The sequence below is a fragment of the Pipistrellus hanaki genome (genome assembly GCF_964339955.1).
Source record: "Pipistrellus hanaki genome assembly, chromosome: 4".
In the NCBI taxonomy this organism is placed as follows: domain Eukaryota; kingdom Metazoa; phylum Chordata; class Mammalia; order Chiroptera; family Vespertilionidae; genus Pipistrellus; species Pipistrellus hanaki.
The window spans coordinates 47,643,379-47,666,010 of record NC_140506.1 but is presented as its reverse complement, the minus strand read 5'-3'; the positions used below and the strand labels follow the sequence as shown (position 1 = coordinate 47,666,010).

The window sequence follows — 22,632 nt, the reverse complement described above, 5'->3', positions numbered from 1 at the left end:
CCCACCCCAACTTGGGATTGGCTCCAAAACCTGGGCATGTGCCCTGACTGGGAATCGAGCCGTGACCTCCTGGTTCATAGGTCGAAAGCTCAATCACTGAGCCATGACGGCCGGGCCCAACACGTCATTTTTAGAAGTGAGGTTTCATAGGCAGTCAAATACAACAACAAAAAACGTCTGAAAGATAATACATGTCAATGCAATGAAAGCTTTTCTGAAAATGAAATGGCCTTCTTTTAGAACTCTGGAATCCTAAACTACCAGACATTTCAGGAACTATTTTGGCTGAAAATGAGATGAGAGATTTTTCTTCTTCATAATTTTTATTACAGTGGAAATGGTTTTTTTGTATTTCTAACAGTTTGACAAGAGCTAATTACAATGCGCTCATCTGTTTTGCAGACTAATTTGAGCCATCGGGCATCAACACCATAGACATGCAGCAGCATTGCAAATGATACGCATGCTTCCTTTCCTCCAAGAATTTGTACTTGCTATAAAAGAAAACAGATTTGGACAGCCCTGAAAAAGTTGGGCTTGGTTTGAAGAAAACATTTCAGAATTACATTAGAGCTGGCCTACAAGTGAACTAAAAATACCTGCTCATCTCAGTGGTCTTGGCCCAGGGCCTTTCCTTTTACTGTAAAAGTCAGGCTGTTTGAACAGTTGGAGTTCGGCTTGCTTGCTGTCTAAACCAGTGTTCTCTGATAACTTCTGTTGCCATTGAAACACAAGCCCTGTTGCTTTTAAAAGAATGTGTAGAGGCATGGAAAATAGCCAAGAGAAATGTATACTTAGTGTGCAAACCTCCAGGCTTCCCATACAGTAACTAGACCACTTAGACCTGTTAAGAAACTGGAGAAAGACACTCATCAGTAAACATTACACAGCAAGGGTAAAAGATGGAGTGGAGTAAAGGAGGCTGTTAAAATCAGCCTAACATGATTATTTGAATTGCAAAGAGAAAATGTTCAGACATAGCTAGAGCTGCTAAACATAACTCTTGAAGTTTTTCCAGAACAGAGGGATTGGGGGGAATGAGACCAGTGAAGGAGAAAATTAGAAAATTATAAGACAGAATGGGAGATGAAGTTTTTCAGAAGCTGGTAAAATAGCTGAAATATATGATATTATTAAGTCTTAAATCTATTTCTGAGGGTGAACTTTAAAAACATGCTCTGACTTTGGCTCTGTGATTTTAAGATCGAAATGAAGATATTAAGTCTGGACAAAGTATAACCAGCAAGAACTGCTAAGTTACATTATGAAGGATTAAAAAGATCAGAAATCAGTAGTAGCCCAGGGGAGATATTCATGATAAGCTGGATATGTCTGAGGGAGATAATTTGAGCGGGGATGAATCAGAATGGTACCAACTATCCCAACACTTGGCAGAGTGCAACCTCCTGCTTACCGGATATTGTACAAAAAACAGTCACTGTAATTGATCATCTGCTTTTTTTAAAGGTGTTCCTCCTGTTCAGTGATATAGAAAAGGGAATATAAAGACTGCAGGACTGATTTTTAAGGTAACTTGTATCACAGACTTCACTAACGTGTGTTTGGCTGTAGCTGGGTAGCTAGCCTATTTTCTGGCACAGCATACAGAACAGAGGGAGTTTCCCCCCATGAGCAACTCAGTGCCAGCTGTTGCTCTAAATATTGTACCTGTTCACCATAGAGATAGCTTTAATGCCAGATTTTAAGCTTAGAGAAAATTTTACATTTTGTACATCAGTAAACATTGGTATCAGATTTGCATGTCTAGACACAGCATTTGCACATACAAATAGGGAAGTTGATCAATAACCTACTTTGAAAATAGTAATGGTTACAGATTTATTTCTTTAAACATGTAAAAGATAACTAACTTTAATAAGCTCTAAGAAATTTTTACAAAACTTCTACAGTCCTAGAAAATATGTAGAAATGGTACATTTGCATGACGGTATCCCTAAATATCGCATTTAACCCAGCAGTTCTGTTAAATGATCATTTGTGAATTTAAAAAAGACATGAAGGAATTTTAAAACATTATATAATGATTGGAATAGAATGGGGGAAAGGTGATTTTTCATTGGCATTGGAGACATAAATAAGATAAAAATTGAGAAACAACATTAAAACACTTTTTTTAAAAACTCGGACAATAATTACCATATTTTCTGGTGTATAAGACTACTTTTGAAATGAAAAAAAGCCTGCTCAGATTGGCCAGAGTCAGAGAGGCAGTCTATTAAAAAAAGAACTGGTGTTGCCTCGGAAGTGGGAGGTAGTCTTATACAGCGAATATAGGCCTAAACCTATGTTTTAACTGTAAAATTAGGGGGGTCGTCTTATACGCCAGAAAATACGGTACAGCATGGACTGTTTCTTACCTATACTAGTGAGATGGTCATGGGTCCTTTTAGAACCTGTTGGATTCTGGAGAAATGGGAAACGAGAGAAACACAAGCTCCAATGAGCTTAATAGCATTAACTCATTCTATATAATAAAGATAGAATTATATAGGAGGTAATATGCAATATAATAAAGAGGTAATATGCAAACTGACCCTCACACTCTCACATAAGATAGCTGCCACCATGTGGTCAAAGATGGCCACCACATGATGGCCAGCAGGGGAGGGCAGTTAGGGGTAACCAGGCCAGCAGAGGAGAGCAGTTGGGAGTGGCCAGGTCTGCAGAGGAGGGCAGTTGGGTGTAGCTAAGCCAGCAAGGGAGGGCAGTTAGAGGCAACCAGGCCTGCAGCGGAGGGCAGTTGGGGGCAATCAGGCCAGCAGGGGAGCAGTTAGGGGTCAATAAGTCTGGCAGGGGAGTGGTTAGGGGGTTATCAGGCTGACAGGCAGGCAAGTGGTTGGGAGCCAGCAGTCCCAGATTGTGAGAGAGATGTCTGGCTGCCAGTTTAGACCCTGGGGGATCAGGCCTAAGCCAGCAGTCGGATATTCCCCGAGGGGTCCCAGATTGGAGAGGGTGCAGACTGGGCTGAGGGACAATTCCCCTCTCCCCCAGTGCATGAATTTTGTACAGTGGGCCTCTTGTTCTTACATGTTTCTTCAATGTAGTCCTTAAAGTAATTTTTAAAGAGGGCTTGTTACTTGGTACCAGCACCCTCTTCATGAACAAAATAGTACCAATTCACCAAGTCCACTTAATTATCTATATTTGGTCATTTATAACAATAATATGTGTTGATTTATAACCTGCAAGAATGACTTGGCATGCAGCCTGATTTTGAATTTCTATGAATGATAAATCTATTAAAATGAAAAGAAAAAAAAACAAAAAACAAAAACATAACTGTGTTTGGTACCATGGTAGGCATTACAAACTTCTATGTAAAGTACTAATTTGTAATGAAAGGGACCTCAGAGAATCAACATTCTCTAGGCATCTATAAGCATTTATAACTTTCATTCTACATCCAAACTTTGACTAACATTAAACTCACAACATTGCAGGGATTTGTCAGTCATTCATGTGTGGCTGATGTGATGCTCCAGTTGGACATCCTCTGGGCTATGCATTTTGTCAGTTTCTCAGAGCAAAGCCAGTGCCCTGCTTCTATGACTGATAAAAAATGACACAAAATATCAGTGCAACTTGTAATCTGAGTCAGAAAAAATAAAATATCTAAATAAATAAACTACTTCCAAAGCCTTCTGGCTGGCAGATTTTATTGATATAATATTTCCATCAAGGAAAGGAGTGTGCATTATGCTGTCATTAGTTGATAGCACCATCTTTGCAGTTATTTTGGTCCATTTTGTTATGGGGATTCTTCAGTAGATGTTTCCATGGGTTGTGAGTAAGACATCTTCAGATGAGTCCTATCTAGTTGCTTTAATAAATGGAGTCAAGCCATATTTTTTTTAAAAGACATGAATGTACTAAGATTGTGGACTTTAATTTTCAGAGAGCAACTTCAAAAATGCAATATAGAATTTCACACAGTAAGGAATTGAGACTTTCTGATATGTATTTTATAAGTAGTCTCAGTAAGTCTGAGTAAACAATGATTTTTAACACTATCAGTAAATATATGAGCTGAGTTATAGTATATGCATTTGAGTAAAAGCTGTGCCTTTGTCATCAACCCATTATTTCATTTTTTTCTAATCCTAATCATATACTCATTCTGTCACCAGGACAGGCATAAATGGTTCTGCTGACATAATTCATCTAATTAATATAAGGAATCGTTTGGTAGAGAATGTACATTGATTTTATTTTTCTCTAAACATATAAACCACACATACACACACACCACAAAACAAAAGTCTTGTCAGTTTGGTGTCTGGTTGAAACTACTCTAAAAGCAAGCAGCAGAGGGAACCATGTCAGTTCTCATCCTATATAATAAATCCTTTATAATAAAAGGCTAATATGCAGATTGACTGAATGGCAGAACGACTGGTCACTATGACACACACTGATCACCAGGGGGCAGATGCTTAACACAGGAGCAGCCCCCTGGTGGTCAGTGTGCTCCCACAGAGGGAGCGCTGCTCAGCCAGAAGCTGGCTCACACCTGGTGAGCACAGCAGCAGTGTTAGGAGCCTCTCCCACCTCCGAGGCAGCACTAAGGACTCCTGGGGGGATGTCCGACTGCTGGCTTAGGCCCACTCCCCCTGGCTGGTGTACATCCCCCGAGGGGTCCTGGACTGCAAGAGGGTGCAGGCTTGGCTGAGGAACTCCCCTCCATCCCCTTAGTGCACAAATGTTGTGCACTGGGCCTCTAATTTTAATTGAAAGAGAGGAGAGAAGCCACTGTATATGAACATGTATATGAGCTTGATAAGCTCCATGTGTCATTGGTGGCATGACCACAGGAAACAGCAGAACAAGTTGGAGTGATCTGGTGGGTCTAAGGTTGTCACCAATTCCCTGCTACTGTTTATTTTAGAAAATTGTCCAAGCAAATCAAAGCCTCTCTTTGAAAGAGCAACATGTCAGCCCTAGCTGGTTTTTCTCAATGGTTACAGCAACAGTCCATGGACAATAGGGTCAAGGTTTAATTCCCAGTCGTACCTGGGTTGCAGGTTTTATTCCCAGTCCCTTTCACTCTCTAAAAATAAATTTACAAATATATCCTTGGATGAGGATTAACATCACCAACTCTTTGCCCCCGCCCCCCCCCCCCCGGCGGAAAAAAAATAAAATAAAAAATAAAAGAGAGAGAGAGAGAGAGAGATGATATGTCATGATATTGGAACTAGTCGTGTTAATTTGCCTATCTTCTTCTCTCCCTGTTGAATGGTGGTAGTACAGACTTTAGAACAGGTGGTGATGCCATCTGGCTATTTAAATCAAGGTGAAACCATCCCCGTCCTGAAGATGCAGTTGTGAAAACTCTAATGATGTGTGGAGCCTGATGTAATCTAAAGGGGAGTAGATGGCAGAGAAGGTTCACCTCCAGTTCTTCTTCAGGCACATTGTTAAGAAATATTAAACATTAATAACATTAATAGATGGAAAAAGAGAATCTAGTGCAAATGCTTATGAGTGAGTACAGTTTTCCCCTCTAATACTGTTTTACTCTAAATCACATGTGTCAAACACAAGGCCCGCGGGCCAAATCCAGCCCGCCAGGCCTTGCAATGTGGCCCGCACCGCGCTGTCATCACTGCACTCCGCTGTCAGTTTATGACATTGTCAGTTTATGACTGTTCAGTAAACCATTTGGCCCGCGATTTAGGCTGGATTTTAGATTTTGGCCCCTTCTCTGATTGAGTTCGACACCCCTACTCTAAATCCTTAAGTCATAATTCATGTCATCATCCAGGAAGTATATATAGCCTTCTTTGTTAAAACTGTGTGTGTGTGTGTGTGTGTGTGTGTGTGTGTAAAACAAAACAATATATATACTGTTTATTCTTTTCTAAGTTAATTGTAGGATTGTTTATGTGAGAAATTGTCAATGTTTCTCAAAGGGGAGTGTTAGCATTTGGACAGCAAAATTTCTCCTTGTAGCGGACTGTTCCACAGCAAATGTCCTGCCCTACTTACTAACTGGCAGTACCTCCTCTTTCACACAATGCATTAGGAAAACTAAAAACATCCAAACATATTTCCATGTGCCCCTGGGGAGAGAAATGTCAGTACAACTTTAAAATGTTGACCCTCTTTCCTTCTCTCCCTTCTTTCCTTGTATCAAAAGGGTTTAAGAAGGCCATTGATAGGATTAATTCACAATAGTATGTTCATTTGCTTCTTTCTATTCTCTTCCATCATGTTTTTTATTTAGGAATTTTACAACCTCGATGATGGCTTTGTCCCATCTATATTTGAGGCCCACTTTACATTCTCTATCTTTCTTCTTTAAGGCTAATCTTATTGGTAGAGGTGAAATTGTTTCCTTTTAAGGATTAATTAATTAGTTAATTAAAAATAACAAGTTTTTATATATTGCTGTGTACCTCTAAGTTTTTATTTTTAAAAGCATTGCTTGGTCCCACAAAAGCAAATACTATTTATTTATTATCTTTCTAATTTGAGGCATTTCTCACATCAGAAAATATTTCTATACCAAATGTTCTGTTAGGTTGCACATATATATGTTTTTAATATATTTCCTCATTTTATTTTATATGAAAAAAGTACTTCATTCTATTTTATCTGTAAAAGACATTGTTGAATAATGAAGCAGAGAAACATCAGAAAGTGAAGGTTAGGTGAAAAATGGGTTAATACTGTGAAGGCCTGGGTGTAAATGTGTTAAGAAAAAAATGAATTGAAATTAGGGAGGAAAAAGATTTTCTAAAAGGGCCATGAAATAATTAATTGTTTTGTAGAAGATGGCCTTTCCATGTAGGCAGAAAATTTTTTTCTTCACTTCTTTCTGAAGAGACAGTCAAAGAGAATCTCATCTCTTAATTAGAAAGAAAAATACTCATCAAACACATCTCATCACTGGAGAGCTAATGATCCACAGCTGTTAGTCTGAAAGGGCAGGCTTTTTCCTGAACAGTAGGAAGTGTTAATCATTTTGGATGAGATTTCTTTTTAAAATATACTGTAGTTTGCAAAAGAATAGGATATTCAATATTCCAACTTAAATGGTTTTTTTGAAGTGCGCTCCCCCGGGGATACTGTCATATGTCGCACCGAATGATCATTGAATGCAGGCGTCTTCATTGGACTTCAGTGAGGCATCAATTGATGGGACAATGTGAATGGCCAGGCCTGTCTGGGACACTAAAAACCCAGGCTCAAAGAAATAAAAATCATGCCTGTCTTGCACCTACTAAGAAATGTTGTTATAAAGTCTTAAATATATCAAATTGTTCGTGTACTTTGTATATTTACCTGGTTTAAACATGAGTGAGAAGCCTTAGCTCATCTTATTTAAGCTTCTGAGTAGAAAAGTTTTTTTTTAATCTTCATGTGAAAAGGGCTTTTTTTTTTTTAATCTAAAAATATAATTGGCTCATTCATTTTCCAATCTTTGCCTTTACAGCCACCTCACTAACCCTCTTCTAAACATTTTAGACAGAAGAAAACTCCATTTAATAGAAACTTTTTGAATAGCCAACTTTTGATTATTAAAAATCAAGTGGAAGAATGAAAAAAAGCGGGGGGGGGGGAATGAAATTGACTTTACAAACCTTATTTTGACCATTAGTTTTTTTGTTTTTTTTTTTTACCTCTTTTCCTAACCAAACAAATTTTACACAGGAAGTGATATTCCATTTCTTTCCACTAATGAAAAAGTAGTTATCCTAAAGCAAGATGAAGGAAAAGGAATAGAGGGGCAGAAATCTACAAGTTGAATAATCAGCTTCTAAATAATTGATACCTCCAGGACATCGACATTTGCTGTCAAATCCTTCTCCTTAGAAGCAGTAGAGCATTGTGGGAAGAGCACACTGGGTTGGGACTCAGAAGACCTGGGTCTGCCACTCAGCAGAGGGTCGGCTTCCTCATTTGTACAATAAAGATAGCATGCCTCCCCAGCCTTCCTCTCAGGACTTTTTGCCTACAGTTCATTCTGTGCAATGTGATATATGATACTTGACAGGACAAATTATGTTATTTACCTTTTGGTACATTACAGGTTTTCCAAAAAGCCATTCTGAATAATTATGATTTAAATATAGATTGATCATAAAGCCTGGCCCAAATAGATAATGAAAAATTGCATTTTGTGACATTGATGCTAATAGCATTGGCAAGATAACATTAATTTAGATAAAAGGTATGTAGATTTAAAGTGAAAAAAAATGATAGACAAGAATTGACATTTATAAAACCACTAGTTCAGAACAAGATTCTTTTATATCTAGGGGCAAGCGGTTGTTAAAAATGGTTAACATTTAATAACTTAATTGTTTCAACTTCAGAGTTCGCAAAATCCACACTGCAGGCTAATGCCATTTATTAATGAGTTTCTGTAAAGATCTGGGTTTTTTATCAGTAAAAATTTTAACTGCAACCCTTGTATTTAACACTTAAGACTTCCTTCCAACAAACTCCACCACACACATTCCTCTAAGGAGCACCACCATCCTCCTTAACTGCTCAAAGAACATTTATTATACTGATTTATCTTGCATTATTAGTTCATAAAATCTCTGTGGTTTTTTTTCAGAAATAATTTTAAATATGGAAAACATTAAGTTGATAATATTTGCATTTATATAGTACTTTGAGTTAAAATATTTTCACATATATTACATCACCTCTTTCCTACAGCCGACTTGTGAAATAAGCAGGTATTATATCTCCATTTTATAGGTAATAGAGACTAAAATAAAGGAGGATAACTGACTTGCCCAAGGTCTTATGATAATCAAATAGCAGAAATAAAATTAAAACCACTTTTTCAGGCTTCTGGTCCATACTACATTGTCTGCTTGGAGAAAGAACATGCATCAGTTTGCTTTTGCTTTATAAAACAAAAATGCTCCAAATTAGTATTTTAAAGTGACTACCATTTATGTTGGGATGATTCTTTGGGTCAGCAATTTGGACCAAGCTCTGCTGGTGTTTCTTCTGTTCTCAGCAGGACTCACTCCTGAATTTCTAGTCAGCTTCTGGCCAGTTAGGCAGATTTACTTCTGGATGCTGTCTGCCTCTCATCTGGTGACATGGAGGCAACTGTGCTACATGTCTTTTGTCATGCACCAGGCTAGCTTGGGCCTATTGACATGGTGGCTCAAGGTTCTAAGAGTGCAGAGGGCATTTTATGGTTTTTATTTATGGTCTATGGATGTCAGTGATTGTTTTAATTCTTTGATTTTTTTAGCCCATTATATCCCCCCATCCACCCACCCACCCAAATCTATGAAAAAGTATAATCAAGGACATCCTGCATTGTCTTGGCCTTCCTGGATTTTCTCTGAGCTGCCTTCTTTCTCTTGTGGCCCTAAGAGTTATCTTGGCTTTTTGTAAGAAAGAAGAGAGGATCAGTATTAGTGCAGGTGGGGCCCAAGGAGAAGAGAAGCTCTGTGTGGAGAGAATTAACTAAGCAAAGATCTTCTTTCTCTGAAAGCTCTTTATTAGGAGATCACCCACCCACCCACTAACAAGTATGATAAACATCACTAATACTATAGTGAATGATTGTTCTTTTTCTTGGTGATTCTTAGCAATCTGAGTCTAGAGAACATATAATTTCTTAATTTGAACAACCAGTATTATGTACCACATAATAAGTGTTGAATAAATTCATTTTATTTATTTTTTTAAAAAAATATATTTTATTGATTTTTTTATAGAGAGGAAGAGAGAGGGATAGAGAGAAACATCGATGAGAGAGAATCATGGACCAGTAGCCTCCTGCACACCCCCTATTGGGGATGTGCCCGCAACCAAGGCATGCCCTTGACCGGAATCGAACCCAGGACCTTTCAGTCCACAGGCCAACGCTCTATCCACTGAGCCAAACCGGTGCCGGCTCATTTTATTTTTAACATATGAACTTTTAAAGTCTGCAGCTGGATATTCAGAAAGAAAAAATGTCTTTGTATTTAGAACTTATTCTAATACCATGTATGTATGTACATATGTATTATGTTTTTGTTCCTGTCCCACTATCACCTCCTCTGTCTCAACTATCAGCTTGTTTTCTATGTCTATGGGTCTACTTCTATTTTGTGTATTCATTTATTTTGTTTTTCAGACTCCACATGAGAGATCATGCTGTATTTGTCTTTGTCTGACTTTATTTTATTTAGCATAATACCCTCTAGGTCGACCCATGTTGTTGCCAATTACTAGATTTCATTCTTTTTATTGCTGAATATTATTCTTCTGTATATGTATGCCACATCTTCTTTGTCCATTCATCAACTGATAGACATCCAGGTTGCTTCCATATCTCGGCTATTACTATTAATGCTGCAATGAACATGGGGTGGGGGTGGGGTGCATGCATCTTTGCAAATTAGTGTTCTGTTTTCTTTATATGAATACCCAGAAGTAGACTTGTTGGGTCATAAGGCAGCTCTATTTTTGTTTTGTTTTTTTGGAATCTCAATTACATAATAGATGGGGGGGGGGAGATATTATATGTAATCTGTATTACAAAATGGCTGCACTAATGTATAGTCTTCTCCCATTCAGTAGGTTGTCTTTTCATTTTAATGGTTCCTTTCACTGTGGAAAACTTTTAGTTTGATTTAGTCTCATTTGTTTTTTCTTTTGTTTTCCTTGCTTGAGGAGAGATATCCAGAAAGATGTTGCTAATGTCAGAGTTTGCTGCCTAGGTTTCCTTCTATCATTTTAGGTTTAACATTTAAATCTTTAATCCATATAGAATTTATTTTTGTATATCATGAAAGAAATGATCAAGTTTCTTCTTCTTTTTTTTTTTTTTGCAATTATGTGTCTAGTTTTCCCATCACCACTTAGTGAAAAGACTATCATCTTTATCTCATTGTGTATCCTTGTCTCCTTTGTCATAAATTAATTGACTATGTAAGTGAGGATTTATTTCTGGGTTCTATTCCATTGGTCTGTGTATTTGTTTTTTGTCAATACCATACCATAATGGTTATTATAGTTGTGAAGTATAGTTGATATCAGGTTGAATGATACCTCCCATTCTGTTCTTTCTCAAGATTTCTTTGGCTATTTGGGGTCTTTTGTAGTTCCATCTACATTATAGGATTAATTCTAATTCTGAGAAGAATACTATTAGTGTTTTAATAAGTGTTGCTGAATCTGTATATTACTTTAGGTAATAAGGACATTTTTAAGAATATTAATCTTTCCAATCCATTAGCTAGGTTTATTCTTCCATTTGATTGTATCTTAACTTCATTTCCTTTATGTATCATAGTTTTCAGAGTATAAGCTTGTTTTTTAAAAGGATATTTTCAACATCACAGGCTCCCTGCTTAGTTATCTAAGCAGTGGATTCTTAAAAAACACACAATAGGAAAAGAAACTATTTTTGCACTGCCAGTTCCATAAAACTAAAGCAGTTTCTTCCTTTGGCTCCATCTTAGAGTTCTGGTGCTCATGTTGTGAGGGCATATCAATAACCACAGGTTTTCATGAGAAGTGTGTCTGTTCTGAGTGCTATATTTTAAGAAAGCTACTGATGTATTGATTTGGATGTGATGAGAAGACATCTGCCATGTAGAATGTCAGAAGCTACACTTGTAACTGGTAGTTGAAGCAACTAGTTGAACCTGGAGAAGAAAATAACATGACAAATCTTTTGGTTTCTTATAGGATTATCATATAGAAAATTATCCTATGCACATCTAGCCTACATCTAACACCAATACAAGGAAGTTTATTCTGAGCAACAACGAGTCTCTAACACGAATGAGTAGATATTACAAGTGGATATTCAGGTTAAAAACTATTAGAATTGGCAATACTTAACAATGGAATCATATGAGGCCAAAACACACTGAATCAAGTGAATGTCCCCAGAAAAAGCAACCATGTAGGAAAGACTGTGGTCAGACTGTAATACACAAGACAGTTTCTGACTGCATTAAAAGGATAGGAGAATCTTTATGTGCCTCAGAGAGAAATTTGTTAGTGGCATTCCAGGTTGTAATTCTTTACATATTTTCTTGAAGTCACTTGATTTTATACAGTGGCTCTACAGCACATTTACTATTGCAAATAAAAAGACTTGGAAACCCAGGATCCATTTAGTCATTAATTCAGCAAACATATTTATTGGGCACCCGTTGTGCCTTAAGCACTGCTGTTCTAGGCTCTGGGGATAGAACTGAAATGAAAATGTATTAATCCCTACCCATAAGAGTTTATCTTCTAGTGATTACCTAAGAATTATAGATAAATGTGTAAAGAATTAGTAGAAATTCTAACCATCAATAATTTCTCTTTACATATGTTGATGACTGCAAAATTTACCTTAATTCACTACCTGAATAAATAATTATTTCTTTAAAAATACATTTTAATAGAATTGTAGTCATCAAGTATAATTATACTAGAGGCCCAGTGCATGAGGACCCCTCAGGGGATGTCCATCTGCCTGCTTGTTCCTTACCGGAGTAAGCCAACAGTTGGAAATCCCTCTTGCAGTCCAGGATCCCTCGCTCCTTACCGCCTGCCTGCTTGCTGTTCCTTACTACTCGACTTGCTGTTCCTTAGTGCTGCCATGGAGGCAGGAGAGGCTCCTGCCACCACCACAGGGTTCATCAGCCATGAGCCCTATCTTTCTATATAGTTGTCTGTGGGCCAGCTGCTCTCTTCCTTCTCATTTAGGGCAAACAGCATGTGAGGGCAGAGCATGCTAATCTCCAGAGAGCCCATAATATGCTGGGGAGACTTGGCCATGCAGAGGTGATGGGGTGACCCAGCATGTGCTCTGGATATTAGACCGAGCCGGTGTAGGCAGAAGTCAGCTTGGGTAGCCAGGGCTCTTCCTCCCAGTGTTGGCAGTACCAACACACAAATTCCTTCTGACTCTCCAGGATGCTAAAGTCTGCGGCTATATTCATGTCAAAGAGAGTGCGCCCCAAGGCTTTTGAGGAAGCCGCAGAACCTCTGGATGCATCAGTGACACTGAGGCTGAATTTAGCAGCAAAATAAGGCAGAGACTGAAGACACATGGACACTGCCAGCACCTTGTGCTGTGAGTTATCACATTTGTTATTAAGGTTCAGAACACTGAAGATGTCCTTGGTGTTCTGTTGAGAAACTTGAACTTCCTCTGTGGTCATACAACTATCACACACCAGACAGTCACTCAGCAATATCTTGACATTGGCATTGATTGAAGTCTGAGGTCCAGGAGGAGGGACCAAGTGGTCTGCCTTCTGCCTGCCCACTCACCAGTCACTGCTGCCATGGATTCATCAGAACCTGAGGAACCCCGGTTCCTCCTTTAGCCATCCCCTGATCAATGGAGCCTGCTGTTCAGTCATCCACCTGGTCGGTTAGGTCGTGACGGGCCCTGGGTTTTTTATATTAAAATCATCTTTATAAATATTGTATCAATTTCAGAAATCAAAGGGAAATATTTCTTTCTCTGGAAATCTTTTTACTTTTCTGGTGAAAGCAAAGATATGGCTCATGTTTGATGTACTGATATATTTGAGATTTTTTTTATTATTATTATTCAGGAACTTGAATCTATAGTTACCATGTAATTCTGTCCAAAATTTATTTCTTGGGCTACTAAACCATTACTTATGCTTTTGGTGTCTATCTGGCTCATGAATATCAAATAATTCAGTAAAATGTATAATTTTCAAAATTTAATGTCACATTTGAAAAGCCCTGATGATACAGTAATATCATAAAGTCACTTTAAACATTGGAGAAGGTATGTTAGAGGTGGCTAGATCTATAGACTTCTGCTTAAAAATGAAAACAATGAGGTTGAATGGCTTTCTAAGGCTCGGAACCTGTCTTCTGACCTTTAGGGGTCTGCCCCTCCACATCCCCACACAGGCTCATTTTCTCTGCCATTCGAATAGACTGTGGCCTTGGCTGAGGTTTATTAAGAAGACTGCAAGTGGCCTATGCTGTTGTTCCCGACACTAGTGTTCTCAGAGTAAAGTTCCTCCCCCTTCACGTCTATCAAATGCAAGATGTCTGTGTTACCATCTGGCTCAAGTTCCCAGTTCTGCTATGGTGCAGCTATATCCTAGCAGGCAGATGACTTTCTAGTTTTCACTATTAAAATATGCATTACCTAGGGATCTTAGTCAATAATTAACTTTCTGAGTTTTGTAAGGTATTGATCTCATTACACAATGATGAGTTTTGAGCACTTACTGGATGCTAAGCAGTGTGTAAAATCCTCAAAATGTTTCAGCTCCTTAATTTTGACGACCTCTCCGGTAGATACTCTTCTCATCCCCATTTTACAGAGGGAGAAACTAAAGGTGAAATATACATGGCACCAAAAGGTATAAAGCTAGTTATCAGGAGTAGAATCTAGCTCTCAACTACCATCTGACTTAACATGACTAATTTAGCGGGCAGCTGCCTCAGACCCAGAAAATGTCACTGATCTGTCCCCCATTGTAAGAACCTGGTGAGGATGTAGGAGAGTCGCACTTTACAGCCAATGCTAGTTATTTGCAATGCAAATATTCTTAGAATGGCTCCTTCTGCCCACCTAGGTGAGTTCTTAATCTAAAGTCTCATAATTTTAAAAAAATCATTTATATACTTATAGAAGTAGGTAGTTTTAAAATATAATAGAAATAGATATTTAAAAAGTTTCTTTGGCAAAAATATTCTCTTTTTCAAAGAGCTTTTTGATTTCTATGGTAATGCTGAATGGTAAGCCAACCCTTTTTTATACTTGTTGGTAGAGGTGCTTTTATTCATAATGTGAAATCTTTGAGGCTCTCTTGTATAGACTTGGTATTTTCATCTGCCTATTATGCTTGTGACATTGTATTATCCAAGTGAGATTTTTTTTTTTTTAAAAAAAGTTCCTGATATTAAATAGAAATTCTTTTTATATTATTAAGGCAGCTAGACCAGCTATTTCTGACAATGCAGTAATACTCATTTTGCTCATTTTTTTTCCTTAATTTTGTTCTACCTAACAATTTCACTGAAGGAGAAAAATTAAAATTGCCTCATGGACAATGTAATGATATCCGTTTTTTCTTCATAGAAATGAAACAAAGTGAAACTCTTACCTGTGGCTTTCCAGAGGTCACCTGTGCTTTAGAAATATGCCTACCGAGTTTTAAGGCTTTGTTTTTAAGATAAATCTTTCCGTTCTGAAACATTTTGTTTGAGATTTTTTTTTAAAAAAATGGAGTATTGATAAGAGAGTCCATTTAATGAAATTTGGAGCTGTCTCATCTTTTTTTCTCTCTTCTCTCTCCTCCAGCTTTTCCTCTTTGTTGTGTGGAACTTTGAGCTCTACATGATACCGCTGGTGTTGTTGTTACTATTGACATGGAACTACTTCTTGATAATATCAGGGAAAGAGAACAGGCAACGTGATACAGTAAGTCTCTATTTTCTTAATTTGTTTGTGGTTTTGTTCTTGTCAGAGAGACTAGGAATAAGATTAACACTGAGTTTGGTTTTACAAACCAGAAATTCTGTCCATAAATACTCAGGTTTGGAGAAAAGTTTTTATCAGTTCAGAACTAACAACTCTTTGGTTCTAACACAGTAGAAAGTATTCACTATTTCAACATTACTCATCCGGGTCGGAACAAAAGTCAGGAGCACACCAAAGGATGAGCTATGATTTTTAACTATGATTGGGTTCTTCCAAATGATTATTTCTTTCATTCTCTTTGTTGTTGTTTTTTTGTCTTAATGAATTCTGAATTAAGACATAATATCACAAAATTAGTAGTGACCAGACCAAATGAAATGTATTTAATTTAAAGCATTTCTCTGTTGTCTGTCATTGGAACAAAGAAAGAATTGATGATGGTTGTTGGCCTGGAAAAATACATAAAGCACCTAAATTCAACATACATTCACAGAACTATAGAAAACATACTTCTCTGTGTCAGGGTGTATCGGGATACCTGCTCAAAGATAAAGAATTTTCACTTAACTTTCACTGAACTCTTTCCCTCTCTGGCATTTTTTAAAGTTTTTAGGATGTGTGAGGCCACTGTCTCATTCTGGAAAAGAGTTGTAGCTGAGAAGCAGAAGCTAGCCACTTGTTCTTCTGCCAACCTTCTTATCTCAGTCGCTATACCCTTAGCAATCATACAACTTCAAAAAGCTTTCTCATATGTAAATAAAGGGGCGGGGGAGGGGGGTGTTACTTCTCCAAATAGGACATTTGTAATTTAATAACTCCATAGACAACTGTTGATAAGAATTTGCAGTTTTGTAAAACATGAGAAAACTTGGTAGTTATATGTCCTCACCAGTTTACATATATATATATATATATATATATATATATATATATATATATATATATATATATATTTAGTTGCCATTAAGGGTCGCCATTTGATTTATAATCAGGACTTTTTGCCAACTACTGTGTCTATAATAATGCAGAAATAGTTATTTGATCATCAGCTTAATAGCATTATGTGATATCTATCTACTCTGTTTCCCCAAAAATAAGACAGTGTCTTATATTAATTTTTTCTCCCAAAGTTGCGCTAGGTCTTATTTTCAGGGGATGTCTTATCTTTCCATGTGCTAGGTCTTATTTTTGGAGGATGTCTTATTTTCGGGAAAACACGGTATCTAAAAGCCTAAACGACCTTTATGAACAGATGACCAGCCAGTAGCTATGACATGCACTGACCACCAGGGGGCTGACAGTCAATGCAGGAGCTGCCCCCTGGTGGACAGTGTATTCCCACACCCAATCTCCTGCAGTCCCTCCCCGCTACCAGCTGGCCCTAGTCTGCTTGATTGCTGACTAGGCCAAGGGAACCTACCTATGCACAAATTCATGCACTGAGCCTCTAGCATTATTATAATAGCACCATAACGGTTGCAAAGAGATACCTGTGACATAAAAGAATTTTCATTTTAGCCGAAACCGGTTTGGCTCAGTGGTAGAGCGTCGGTCTGCGGACTGAAAGGTCCCAGGTTCGATTCCGGTCAAGGGCATGTACCCGAGTTGCGGGCACATCCCCAGTAGGGGGTGTGCAAGAGGCAGCTGGTCGATGTTTCTCTCTCATTGACATTTCTAGCTCTCTATCTCTCTCCCTTCCTCTCTGTAAGAAATCAATAAAATATATTTTTAAATTTTTTTTTTCATTTTAAATAACACAAGCAAAGCATACTATAAATTGTAACACAAGCAAAACACATTTCAAGTGATAACAGAAGCAAAATGTACTCTTTAAAATAATTTTCTTTATCAAAATAAATGAAAAATCCTGATGCACAACCATCAAGTGCATGACCAAGTCCAACAACACCATTGTCTGTATCTCTCGCTAGATTATAAATGTGAGGGAGGACAGTCTGTTCGTCTTTGTACTTGCCACTGTCTCTAGCACGTGTTTTGCAAATTAGAGATGCTCAAACATTTTTTATAAGGTTTAACAAACTAAATGTGAGGCTGCTAATAGAGATTTTAATGGGTAGACAGCATTAACAGACAAGAAGTTGTTATTATTGGCAAGGATTTTATGGATATATTTTTAAAATCACATACTGAGAGACAAGCTCTGAATGCCATAAACATTGGGGACTCAGGTACTTTTGTCAATTAATACGGAATGTTTTCTTTAAGAAAATAGGACTGTCTCAGACAATTGCTTTCTTGTCCCATTTATTTCTGGGAGATTGTTGAGGGAGAAGAATATCTACTTTTCATTCAGTTGCCTTGAGACAAATTTGCAAATAAGATTATTTGCAAATAGGAAAATGTGGCAATTGAGTTTCAGTTTCCTAATCCTATAAGAGGGCTTATCTTCAATATGTAGTCATTAGTTTAAGTATTCTTAGTGAAAATTTCAGAAACTATAGACTTTTCTTGTTATCTTCTCTTGAATATACCTGCTCTAGCTGAAAAAGGTTCACTTCTAAAGGGGAAATAATAACATATAATGTATCCCCTTGTACTAAAAATTCCCTAAGAATTTTTATAAAGCTACTGAGACTTTATATATTATGTAAAATTTTCTACTTCCTTTCTCCCCCCCAAAAAATATAACTCCAAAATAGTATTTGTCAAATCTCTCCTTTTAGGCACATTTCTAACAGACTCCCCCTTTAAACCATGGACAACATTTTATTCCCACCCAGCACAGCCCACTGCGAAACACTGAATAGTCTAACTTTCATGGAATGCCAACTACACCCCATAACTCCCAGTAATTGCCTTTTATTTGCCCCAAACACACATTTCCACATATTCTGTTCTTTCAAGGCACCAGAGCAGCAATCACAGCGTTTCATTCAGCTTCTCATTCACCGGCTCAGTTGAGACCTTATGTAACTCTTAAATCCAATTTGTCTAATTATGTGTTTCTGCCATACCCAGCTGTGCATTTGAGCTGGTTGCTCCTTTTGAAAAGAAACCTGGATTATACTTTGCTGGTTGCAAATTTTATACACATACACATATATGTGCACATACACATATGCATACACACATAAACACATGCACACACATACATGTACATATTCATACATATTCATACATATGTAAATTAAGGGAAAGCGTTTGTAGGGTTGCCATGCTGTGCTTAAGAGAACCTACAGCACAATGCATAGCCCTGGTAGAAGAGTATTTTGCCCTAAGTCCTTATTGGTATTCCAAAACAATGCAGACATTTTTCAGCTTGTGTGAGATTTTTAGGGAATATCTGAAGTGTATTAGTCATAGTGTTGGCTGGTTCCAAACTATGCAACTTTCTGTTGGAGAGGTGGAGGGAGGAGGCGGTAGAGAGAACGAGAATATGAATGAATTATAAATGCATTTTCTGTCATGAAAAACAAAATTGTCTATACATTCAGCTAATAAAATTCAATTAGGGTGAAAATTGGAAAAATATATAAATCAAAATGACCTTCTGGTTTGTATAGCAAAGAGAGAAAAGAAAATATTTCTTATGTAAGAAGTTAAAAAGAGAAAAGAGCCCTCCCTTGATAGAGGAGAATCCAGTGTCCGGGAATGAATGAAATGGGTTAGCCAATCAGAGGGGTCTATTGCACCCGCTATGAGATGGGTATCATTATCACTGCTTTACATCCAGGGGAGCAGAGCAGAGAGGTTAAATATTAATAGCTTAGCCAAAGGCACACAGAAAGTGAGAGAGCGGGTATTAGAACCCGTCAGTCTGTGTGACGTGTGTACTGTACTCCTTACCACCAGTCAGTCACATCTCCTCTTGGGGCTGTGGTTTGGTATATCCTGTCTCCCTGGGCACCGTTAGAGCAGGTTTCTCACTTGAGTTAAAGAAAAGCACTTAGACCGATTGAAGGAAAACCTTTATTTTCCTCACTCCACCACCCCATATCCTTCTTACCTCCTGTACAGCGAAACGGGGCAGATATTTGTTAAGCAACTTTTATGTATCAGGTTTTCTACTAAGCCTTTTAGAGACATCTCTCTATTTCTGTTTGTCTTTAAATTTTATTTTTAAATGTATTTTTTATTTTATTCATCACCATTTATCCCTTCTATGCCCCCTTCCACCTGCATCTACCACCCACCCTGCAATAACCACACTATGAGACATCATGTCTTTTTATTCATTACAAGAAGTGGATAAAGTAAATGATTCTAAGTGTTTTTATCTTCATTTTACAAATGAAGAAATCAAAGACAATGAAGAATGAACTCCACAGAGTAAGTGGGATGTGAATCCAGCAATGTCATGTTCTGAAAGCCTGGCTATTTCCATGGCACATGCTTGGGCATGACTTTCCCAAGGGATCACTTTCTAAGTGTCCAGACCCTTACATGGAATCCCCAGGTTTCTTGGAATTCCTTTTTATGAGGAACCCAGTGACCTCTCAAGAGCAAGTGCTGGTTATCTGTTTGATCCCAGGTGACCCCAAGAACTTAGAAAACATTCATGGCCTGGAGGCCTATCTTCCATCCGTTCCACTGATCATGGGAGGAGTAATGAAAGCTGAATCTTCATATGAGTAAAGAAAGTCTTTGAATATCTCTGACGTACAAACATTTTTCAACAGCACTTTTAAATTACACTTCAAAGAAACATTCATTTTTAACTATTATGATATTCCTCCCACATAATCTGAGTTGCCTAATCAATGAAGACATTAACACTGAAGAGTAGGGCAGATCAACGAAATGATTTCTGACTCAGGATCTGTCTGTGACACAAACTGAGCCAAAGTCTGCTTTGCTGAAGTACTTAGTAAATACTGAAGGGTTTGCTAGCGCCCTCAAATGGCAAAGACCGTGGTGCTGCTTTTCTCTGCTTGAGTATTGTTTTTTATTGGATCCGTTCCAGTCAGGCCCAGAGCACTGATCTCTAGAAATGCATACAGCTTCTAAGAAGTGAATTTTTTCTTTTTTATATTTAAATATATTAATTTAAGTATATTAGGGTAACATTGGTAAATACTATTTTGTAAGTTTCAGGTGTACAATTCTAATACAACATCTATATATTGCTAGTCTTTGCTAGGCTCTAATCTTCTTCCACCACCATATATTTAAACCCCTTTGCCTTATCAACCTCCCCTTCCCTTCCAGTAACCACCATAATGTTGTATGCATATTTAAGGGTTGTATTTGTTTGTTGCTTTCTGTTTTATATCCTACATATGAGTGTAATAATATTTTTCTTGTCCTATTTCACTTAACATGATACTCTCAAGATGCATCCATGTTGTGGCAAATGGAAATATTTTGTCTTTTTTATGACTGATTAGTATTTCATTGTATATATTTACCACATTTTACTCAATCATCCACTAAAGGATACTTAAGCTGTTGCCATGTCTTGGCTATTGTAAATAATGCTGCAATGAACATAAGGTACATATATCTTTACAACAAGTATTTTCAAATTTTTCTAGTAGACACCCAAAAGAGGGGTTGCTCAGCCATGTGGCTACTGTATTCTTAATTTTTGAGGAACCTCCATACTGTTTTCCATAGAAGCTGTACCAATTTATATTCCCACTGGCCATGTACAGGGTTTCCCTTTTTTCAGCAGTCCCTCCAGCATTTGTTATTTCCATCCTATCGATAGTGGCCATTTTAATAGATGTAAGATGGTATATTATTGAGGTATTGATTTTCATTTCCCCTGCAGCCAGTGAGGTTGACCATCTTTTCATGTATCTGTATGTCCTAGGCAAAGTATCTGTTCAGGTCCTCCATCCACTTTTTAATTAGATTGTTTTTTTGTTGTTGAGTAGTATGAATTCTTTGTATATTTTGGATATTAGCCTTTTATTGGAGGTTTTGTTTGTAAATAGCTTCTCTAACTAGGTTGATCGTCTTTTTATTTTGTTGATGGTTTATTTTGCTGTGCAAAAGCACAGTTTGTTGTGGTCATAGTCATTCATTTTTTGTTTTAATTCCTTTGCATTTGGGATCGTGTTCACAAAAATCGCTCTGAGAACAAGGTCCATAAATTTAATGCCTTTTTCTGCTATGTATTTGTTTTCATGTCTTATATTCAAGTCCTTAATCTATTTTTTTAAATATATTTTATTGCTTTCTTACAGAGAGGAAGGGAGAGAGATAGAGAGCTAGAAACGTAGATGAGAGAGAAACATCGGCCAGCTGCCTCTTGCACACCCCCTACCGGGGATGTGCCCGCAACTCGGGTACATGCCATTAACCGAAATCGAACCTGGGACCTTTCAGTCTGCAGACCGACGCTCTACCACTGAGCCAAACCGGTTTCAGCAAGTCCTTAATCTATTTTGAGTTCATTTTTGTATACAGAGTTAGATAGCAGTGTAGTTTCAACATTTTTTTTATTTTTTTGTATATGGCTTTCCAATTTTTCAAACGCCATTTATTAAAAAGGATTTTCTTTCTCTGTTGTATAATTTTGGTTTCTTTGTTGAAAATTAGTTGCCCATGTATGTATAGGTTTATTTCTGGACTTTCAATTCTATTCCATTGTTTACCAGTTTTTCTGCCAGTACCATACTGTTTTCATTATTGTAGCTTTGAATTCAGAGATTGTGATACCTCTGGTTTTGTTCTTTTTTCTCAGAATTGCTATGGATACTCAGGGTGTTTTTTGTAGTCTCATACAAATATAAGGATTTTTTGTTTTATTTCTTTGAATAAATATCATTGGAATTTTGATGAGGATTGCATTAAATCCTGTATGTTGTTGCAGGTAATATGACCATTTTAACTGTGTTAATTCTTCCATGACATGGAATATCTTCCATTATTTGTATCTTTTTCAGTTTCTTTTAACAATGTTTTATAGTTTTCAGTGTATAGATCCTTTACTTTCTTTGTTATGTTATTCCTGGTAGTTTATCCTTTTTGTTGCAATTGCAAATTGATTTTTTTCCTAATAGTTCATTGATAATATATAGGAATACGTAGATATTTTTGTATGTTCATTTTATATCCTGCAACTTTACTATATTTGTTTATTGCTTCTAATATTCTGTGGTGGCATTTTTAGGGTTTTCTATGTAGAATTATGTCATCTGTAAATTGTGATTGTTTTACTTCTTCATTTCTATTTGGGTACCTTTTATGTATTTTTCTTGCTCTAGTTAAAACTTCCATTACTATGTTGAATAACAATGGTGAGAGTG

The 22,632-nt window shown here is 37.2% G+C and overlaps 1 protein-coding gene and 1 long non-coding RNA gene across 28 annotated transcripts in view; one reads left to right on the top strand and one right to left on the bottom strand.

Moving 5' to 3' along the window:
• LOC311622019 overlaps positions 1–22,632 on the bottom strand; it is a 1,104,806-nt gene that overhangs the window by 412,612 nt on the left and 669,562 nt on the right. The window lies entirely within an intron of this gene.
• MCTP1 (multiple C2 and transmembrane domain containing 1) overlaps positions 1–22,632 on the top strand; it is a gene marked incomplete at its 3' end in the record, with an annotated part of 425,829 nt that overhangs the window by 319,198 nt on the left and 83,999 nt on the right. For all 27 annotated transcript variants that reach the window (XM_084882647.1, XM_084882645.1, XM_084882668.1 and 24 more), the window contains one exon: positions 15,296–15,415. In XM_084882647.1, the coding sequence (XP_084738773.1) occupies positions 15,296–15,415 (120 nt within the window). The remainder of the gene's footprint in view (positions 1–15,295; positions 15,416–22,632) is intronic.